The sequence below is a fragment of the Otolemur garnettii genome, unplaced genomic scaffold (assembly GCF_000181295.1).
Source record: "Otolemur garnettii isolate 467f Iridium unplaced genomic scaffold, OtoGar3 scaffold00063, whole genome shotgun sequence".
NCBI lineage: Eukaryota > Metazoa > Chordata > Mammalia > Primates > Galagidae > Otolemur > Otolemur garnettii.
In genome coordinates this window covers 1677119-1685510 of record NW_003852458.1, presented here as the reverse complement: position 1 = coordinate 1685510, position 8392 = coordinate 1677119, and the positions used below count along the sequence as shown (strand labels likewise).

Below are 8392 nucleotides of genomic sequence, written 5' to 3'. Positions count from 1 at the left end.
CAAGTAGCTGGAACCACAGGTGCCCGCCACAACGCCCGGCTATTTTTTGGTTGCAGCCATTATTGTTTGGCGGGTCCGGGCTGGATTCAAACCTGCCACCTTAGGTGTATGTGGCTGGCGCCTTAGCCGCTTGAGCCACAGGCGCCGAGCCGAACTATAACTTTTTATTTATTGTCCCTTTACCATTTATAATTTTTTCTTTTTAAGAGAGATGGGGGTTTCACTCTGTTGCCAGGCTGGAATGTAATGGCGCCATCATAACTCAGTGCAGTCTTCAGCATCTAGCGAGAAGTCCTCCCTCTTCAGCCTCCCAAATAGTTGGGATTACAGCATCAGCATTGCACCCAACTTGGAAATACTTTTGTGTTACATTAAAAATGACTCATGCTATTCTAACTTACAAAATAAAGAAGTATTAGTGTCCTTTGCTTTGTAGTTGTCCCTGTGAGAACTTGGCTATTGATTTTTTCTTTTTCTTAATTCATATTGCTTATCCCGATGAAGTGTAGTTCAAAAAATATTGAACTTTTTTTGCTGTGGTTGATGAAAATAGTTACTAAAAAGTTACTTCATTCACTAGTTTGTGTTTAGAGAAGATCTTGGTTCTTGTTGAATAATATTATATTGTAATATGATTTGATTTCACTGCAGAGCTTTGAAAGGAGTTTTGCGAGTGGGAGTATTGGCAAAAGGATTACTTCTCCGAGGAGATAGAAATGTCAACCTTGTTTTGTTGTGCTCAGAGAAACCGTCAAAGACATTATTAAGTCGTATTGCAGAAAACCTACCCAAGCAGCTTGCTGTAAGTATTATGGAAATGTTAATTTTTACCCCTTGTCTGGTTCAAAAGTTTTTGCCATGATTAATTGTGCTTCATTTTGCAAACTGGTAAAACTGTTTTCTGTCTTTTTAGGTTGTATAGTACTTGTATTTGGCATGAAATCCATCTTGGTAATTTACTTAAAAATGTAAAATTATAGCATATGCCCTCCTTTTCTTGTTTTTTTTCCAAGACTTGAATCATAAGGCAGTTGAGGAAAAAGTGATTTTTTAAAAAACAAATTCTATATATAGCAAGCTTAAATTTTTTAAATTCATATACCTCTTGCCTATTTAGTTGAATATGTGTTTTTAATAAAACAGTAACTGAATTAGTTATTCTGATTTTAATTTCTTCAGTTTTATTGTGGATATTTTGAATTTATAATAATAGTAGACAATAATTCTTGTTTCCATCCTACAGATGATGGCCGTCCACAATTAATAGAACATTTCCCTTTGGGTCCTACAAAAACAAACTCTTTAAATCTTGAACATTAGAAAAGTTTATGTATCTGCTTGTCAAATGAGTTTCAAGACAGTGATTCTTTGGCTTAAGATATAAAACTTTATTTCAAAATCTTATAATTTAATTAGGCATTCTAAATTCAAGGCTTTCAGTTTTGTTGGTAACATGTATTCTATAATAGTGAGAATAACAGTACCAGACCCCAGAATAGCAACTGATAACAAGGGGTGCCCACCCCTTATACCAAGGGTGATGGGTTCGAATCCGGCCCCAGCCAAACTGCAACAACAACAAAAAAGGGACAGTGAAGCACACTGTTTCACTTAAGCTCTGACAACTCTGGCTCATAACTGTTGCTTATTTTATTAATATATTATCACTGTTGTAGACGAAGTTTCTTCCTGTAGATGGGTCTTTGTAATTATGGGGAGCCAGCAGAATCGGTGTTATATGTCTTCTTCTTAGTCCCTCTACTGAGGCTGGTAGGACAATAAAGGTGGGGAAAAAAAGGCTTGGAGACTTTGGAAGAATTGTGGAATTTGCAAGAAATATCTTGATTCTGGCTCAGTATCCATAGCTCAGTGGTTGGGGCGTTGGCCACATACACCAAGGCAGGCAGATTTGAATCCAACAACTGCAACAACAACAAAAAAGCCAGGTGTTGTGGTGGGTGCCTGTGCCCCTGTCAGTTAGGTACAATTATTGTCTCTGTTTTACAGAAACAGTGCAGTGTAATTAGATAATATAGATGTGTTGATTTCACAGAGAATAAATATTTGAAGAGAATGGTTAAAGTGAATTAGGTTCAGGTGTTAATCTTAGTTTCATTAAGTACAAATAAATGTGATAAATATGGCACTGTTTCTCTCATGAAGAAATTCCTCATCTAAGAGTGAGCCATAATGGAATTGCTTTGTCTGTTAATCCAACAGTTCCAATTAATTTTTTATATTTTTCATTACACAGGTTATAAGCCCTGAGAAGTATGACATAAAATGTGCGGTATCTGAAGCAGCAATAATTTTGAATTCATGTGTGGAACCCAAAATGCAAGTCACTATCACCCTGACATCTCCAATTATTCGAGAAGAGAACATGAGGGAAGGAGGTTGGAACGCCATTAAGCATTCTCCTTTTCTATTAACTATTTTTTTATGTACCTACTCTTTAAGATGGCGTTACGCCCTAGAAGGCAACATGCTGGCATTACGTGTGAATTTGATAGATTTGACTTAACTTAGTAGTTTTGCTTAAGATTGTTTCCCACAAAATAAAAGGTCTTTTTAGTGATGTATTTTTATGGAAAACATAGTATGATTGACATTCTTAATTTTTTTTTTCTTGCTAACCTCAGATTTCTGGAAAAAAAAACTTCAAATTATTTTTACTGGTATAATTGATGTATGAAAAAATTTTTTAATGTTGCTAGTGATTTAGAGCCACAATTTTAAGAACTTTTATTAAGAAGTTCTTGCTCTTGCTTGTCTTACAAAAAGGACAAGAATGTTTAACAAACAAGATTGGCTAAATATTCATAATATTTATGTTTTTAAGAAGTATTTTTGTGTATGGAATCATGGATTTGTCTTGGCCTGAGGTGATTATTTCTAGTTCTCTGAGGTTGTTATTTGATTTGATATGCTTTCATAAATGCAAAGCATTCTAATGCACGCATATTTGGTCATTTGACCCTTGTATCATACTAGAGATACTGAAAAATAAATAGTGTAGATGTAGTAAGTTACAGTACAATTTAAGGTTTCTAAACTTAATTTACAATTGTAGAATATGAGATCTTGCTGGTGCCAGCAGTGTTGCTTTAGGGACTGTTCTGTAACATTTTCAAAGCATCAAAAAAAAGCTTTTAAGCCAAAAAGCATGATCAATGTCTGCAGTATGTTGGTTCTGTTGTTTTATGGGTCAGATAAAATTTACTTTGTTTCCTTCCATGTTGTTTTTAAACATCATAATGTGTTAAGTCTACACTAATATTCCTTTGAGATCTAAGTTGAGAGAGTACTGCATGTTGAACAAAATTCATTTGTGTAAAATAACATCTGTAGGCTCCCAATTACTATCCCTTTAAATCTGTTTTCTTATAGCAAAGCAATTTTTTTAAGGCCGTGGGCTTTTCACAAGCCAGGAAAAGAACATTTTAACAAAGATGTTATTGGGAGATATGTCTAATTTTGCATACTTTGTATTAGCATTTATGTGTTAACATCTTAAGCTTTGCATCTTAAAAATAAATAGGTTTTGTTAAAGGGTTTTTATGTGAACATGACTTTCCACTTAAGGTCTGGCCATGGGTGTTGCTGGAGAAAGTTCCTGAGTCAGTCTGATCAGGTCATATACAGCATATGACTCAGGATTTGAAAAAAAATCTAACATATATTATAAATACTGCTGTATTTAGTGTGAAATTATATATATTTAACCATTTAACTTTATTTCAGAATACATTTTGTTTAATTTTACTTAGGCCTATTAAATTTGTGTGGTATCAAGCAATTTCATCATGTTGCAACAGTCTAAACTTAATAGTATCATATTTATAATAAATTCTTGGGTAACCTATGCCTTCTAAAGGAAACAAATTTATGTTTTTGTCTGACCCAGACTCAAGTTAGGATTATTGTTCTGAATTTTATGAATATTATGGCAAGGGAAATAGTCCAAAATTAAAAGATTTTGCTTCAAGACACTGAGCTGAAAAGTTGGATATGCAAAAGGGTAGAGTGTTCCTTGCTGCAGATAACTGCAGTAAACCATGTCTTTAGCTTCATTATGAAGATTGTTTGTTTCTTGCTGCAGAATAATGGTATGTATTCTTTCTCACTGCAGCTCCCAATGCTCTGTGTCTTAAAATCATTTAAAGCCTATAGCTTGCTTTGGGGAGTTAGTATAAGGGTTAAGGAAGGCTTTGCCGGAAGAACAGTTTGTATAAGACTTTCTACTTGCACATAGTGTGGTAGCCTCTTTAATGCATAATGATCCTGTTTAATAACCAAAAATTATTTTTAAAAGGAAATGATTATTAAATTGTCCAAATAACTGTTAAACGCATGGCAGATCTATTATATGGTATCGTGTTTGACAGTTAAACATTAAGTGAACATTTAATTGACTTTAAGCTTGAAATGTTCAAAATGTTCTAACCCTTGCTACAGAGTCTTCTGCAGCAAGTCAAATATTATATGTGTTTTTTTTCCACCTGTAGCTTGTCAGGCCCGGTCCAAAGCCTTCTAGCAGAGGGAATTGATTCCTGTCAGGGGTTGCTGCCAAGACATCGGAAGGATTTTTGACCAAGGTTTTCAAAAGCTTAGTGTCACATCTGCCATTTGATTAAGGAGAGGTTTTGGATGCAGAGCCTGGCATTTATTGTCCTTTGTGTGGCTGTTTGTTTCGTCTTTGTCCTTTCTAGAATTGAGCAGTGTTCACACTAGTTTTTAAATGGTTGAGTAGACTGTATATTTGACATCAATATGTTAAAGTAATATATTCCCATTAACTTTTAATCATAAAATAGTGTGGACACAGCATGTCTTCTTACTGGTGATTAACCCCTTAAAATTTATGAAATATATTCATATAGGATAAGAATTTACATTTTGTTTTTATAAATTGACTTTTGTTAACTGGGTGTTAGGCAACAAGTATGATTTTAGCAGAATATACCTAAGGGGTTAATCTACTTGAAACAGGAAATGGGTGCAAAAATCCACACTCTAAATTTAACAAAAATGTCCTACTTATAGCACTGATTGATTTTAAATTGCAATAGGTGCCTTGGCATCTTTGAATTTACACCATTGACTCAAATTTCCAAAGTTGTTAATGCTGTGTGCAAAAAGAAAAATTTTCTCACACACTGAGGGAAATTATAAAATTATGGATTAACATTAGAAATTTAGAAACATTTTTAGAAAGAGATTGCACATTGTCACCTATTTGCATCCTAGTGTCAGCAAATAATGTAAGTAAATAAGGGGCACGAAAAACGTTCCTTTAGCATGTTCTATAACTCTGCTTTCAGGAGTGGCTTTTTTGGTATTTTATTTTTTCCTTTTTTTTTAAATTTCATTTTTAAACTTTTTATTTAGCTGTGCTTTTCTGGGTTCCTTTTTCTCATCTCAAAGGAGTGTGTTTCTTATGTTCAGGTTATTTCTAGATTTAGTAGTCTTAGAGGTTTGGAGATTATTACTAATAATTTTCTTTTGATGGTTTCTTTTTAGCACCAAATACTCCTTTTAGTGTTTATTCTCAAAATGCCATATAATTTTTCTTGATTATCTGTGTCTTGCTTCTAATGTCTTCTGAAAAATCTTTATCTGTCTGCTTACTTGAGAAGAACTGAAAACAGAAAACTCAGACAGGAAATGGAATTCTGTCAGTTTTTACATGTCATCTACTCAAGGAGAAGTTAACTTTTAAGATTTCTCAATGCTCATAATGAAATATATAATCAAGTAACTTGCCCAGATTTGGAATTTGTACTCTTAAAGTAATCTTTAATTTTTTTTAACTCTCATTATATATTTTTTCTTTTGTTCCTCATAAACATTTGATATAATCAGTGAATTATTGAATTATATCCTAAATGACCCAGAATTTTGATTCTCTTTGGCCAAAGGACTGTTGTATTCATCTACTATATAGATTATATTTTTCTATATTTAGAAAATATTTATACTATTGAAAGCATTGAGAGCTATGAATTAGATTCAGTTGCCATTTGTTTGTTAATAGTTTGATTAGCAAATTTACTGTTACTATATACATTTTACAGTGTTTATATGAATAGAAGGCCTGCCCTTTGACTACTTTTATGTATGACTTTTATTAATATAAAATTAACTTCTTGTCCTGGTTTAGTTTCATATTTCCTCCTCAAGTTTTGTGTGGCTCACTTATGTCTTAACTTAAAAGATTCTGCGTATATATCATCACAGTATTCTGCTTGTTGCATCTTTTCTATTCTTAATTCTGTTTAATCATGTTAGTTTCTATTGCCCTGTTCTCCTTTACCACTTGTTTCTAATTATTTTTTGAAATACTTTATGGGAACTTTGAATTTTAAAAGGCATTTCATATTCCCTGGTAGCTAAAATTGTTTTGTGAGCATTAAACTCTGAGAAATGCCTATTTTTGGTTCCTCATTTTTTCCCTATGATTATTACTTTACTGATTATTCCATATCTATCATCAGTTCTTTGTTATATTAGCCCAGAATAACCTATGACCATTTAAAATACTGAACAAACTCAGTAGTTCATTGTACATTCTCATTTATCAAGGTGGATTTTTGTGTTCCCTCTTGTCTTGTCTTTGTGCTAGTGCGCTGTGTCCAGTAATCTTTCCTTTGGATTTCATTTTGGTGGGTAGGGTTTATATTTTGAGAAATTATTTATTATATCACTAAATTAAGACTTTAACTTAATTCTCTCTTTTTTCTTTATATTGAATTAAGTAAATTTGTTGAAAATTACTCCTTGGTACTCAAAATGCTGATAAACTCTCAAATGGCTCATGTGACACTGGTGCTACTTTAAGGAAGTGTCTTGCTCACCTGGTCAAACACCCATTCCTCACTGCATTTTGCCAATTCAATCCATTTTAGATGTAACCTCGGGTATGGTGAAAGACCCACCGGACGTCTTGGACAGGCAAAAATGCCTTGACGCTCTGGCTGCTCTACGCCACGCTAAGTGGTTCCAGGTTCGGAACATCATTTTACTTTTTTCTTGTAGCCTTATGAGAGAGTAGTTCAGTACAATATGTTTAACTGTGCTTAAACATTTCAAAACATTGCCCAAGCAATAATATTTTAAATTAAATCTCAGAAAATATGTTAACGTAGAAAGCTGGGTATGAAGATCTGCATATTGCAGTTACTATTAATTTGACAATAAAATTAGGTTTGGGGTGTTTTATAGTTTGGGTTTTGTATTTTTTATTTTTAGTGGCTATATTTAAAGTTGACTTGTTTAGGAACATCACATGTTTGTGTATATATATTATATTCCATAAGGCTGCAGATTAATTTTGCTTTAAATAATGGAATATGTGTTTAAGCTTTGTGTATAGTTTTAAGATTTTTCCCCCTCTTTCTCTAAGTTAATAAGTGTAGGGAATGAAAGGTGAGGAAGCAGCTGTTTGGTTTAGTGACTTTGCAGTCATGCAAAGGCACAGAAGGGAAACCAAACAGATTTCCTTAACCTTTCAGTCCCTAGACAAACTTTTTAGCTCTACTTTTTCTTTTATTTCTAATGTAGGCAGATTTTTTTTTTAAGTTTATTGTTTTAGATGGAACACAGGTCAAGGTTCACAGTGGATCAAGAAATATTGTTCTTGTATAATCTGTTTACTTTGACCTAAATACCAGCTTTTAAATACTAACCCTGGCATAAAATATTGCTGTAAATGGCAGCTCATTGAATCCAATTTTAAGTGTGATTATTTTTATTTTTATCTGAGCTTCCATTGAACAGTGGTATTTTAACTTTTTTTCATCAAGGGATATTTTTAATATTTCTAAGATTAATTCAGTTGGTTTTTGTGTTGCTCTCAAGGCTAGAGCTAATGGTCTGCAGTCCTGTGTGATTATCATACGTATTCTTCGAGACCTCTGTCAGCGAGTTCCAACTTGGTCTGATTTTCCAAGCTGGGTAAGTAGTATGTAGCTATATAGTATCAAAGCATGTAGGAAATATTCCTGTGAGATTTAGCCTCTAAACTTACATTTAATTGTCAGCTGTTTGTATTTAGTAAATACGGTTTTTTCTCTTCTAATGAGAAATCATGAGGGTCTTAGAATTTAATTTTCAAAATTTACTAATTAATAGCTCAGTGTAGTGGTGAATTCTTGTAATCTCCACTATTCAAGAGCCAGGAGTTTGTGGTTACATTGAGCTATGGTGATGTCAGTACCCTCTAGCCCAAGAGTGATACTCTGTCTCAGAAAACAAATTTGCTAATTAAAGAATTAGAGTTGGCTCGGCGCTTATAGCTCAACCGGCTAAGGCGCCAGCCACGTACACCTAAGGTGGCGGGTTCGAATCCCCAGCCCGGACCCGCCAAACAACAATGATGGCTGCAACCAAA

At 33.6% G+C, this 8392-nt stretch overlaps 1 protein-coding gene across 2 annotated transcripts in view; it reads left to right on the top strand.

The window, feature by feature from the left end:
• ZFR (zinc finger RNA binding protein) overlaps nt 1-7981 on the top strand; it is a 66017-nt gene extending 58036 nt beyond the window's left edge. The window contains exons 14-17 of one of the 2 annotated variants that reach the window (XM_023515005.1): nt 652-802; nt 2255-2396; nt 6909-7006; nt 7861-7981. In XM_023515005.1, the coding sequence (XP_023370773.1) occupies nt 652-802; nt 2255-2396; nt 6909-7006; nt 7861-7971 (502 nt within the window). In that variant the 3' untranslated portion in view covers nt 7972-7981. The remainder of the gene's footprint in view (nt 1-651; nt 803-2254; nt 2397-6908; nt 7007-7860) is intronic. The other variant, XM_023515006.1, reaches the window with a different exon arrangement.
• The last annotated feature ends 411 nt before the right edge of the window (nt 7982-8392 follow it).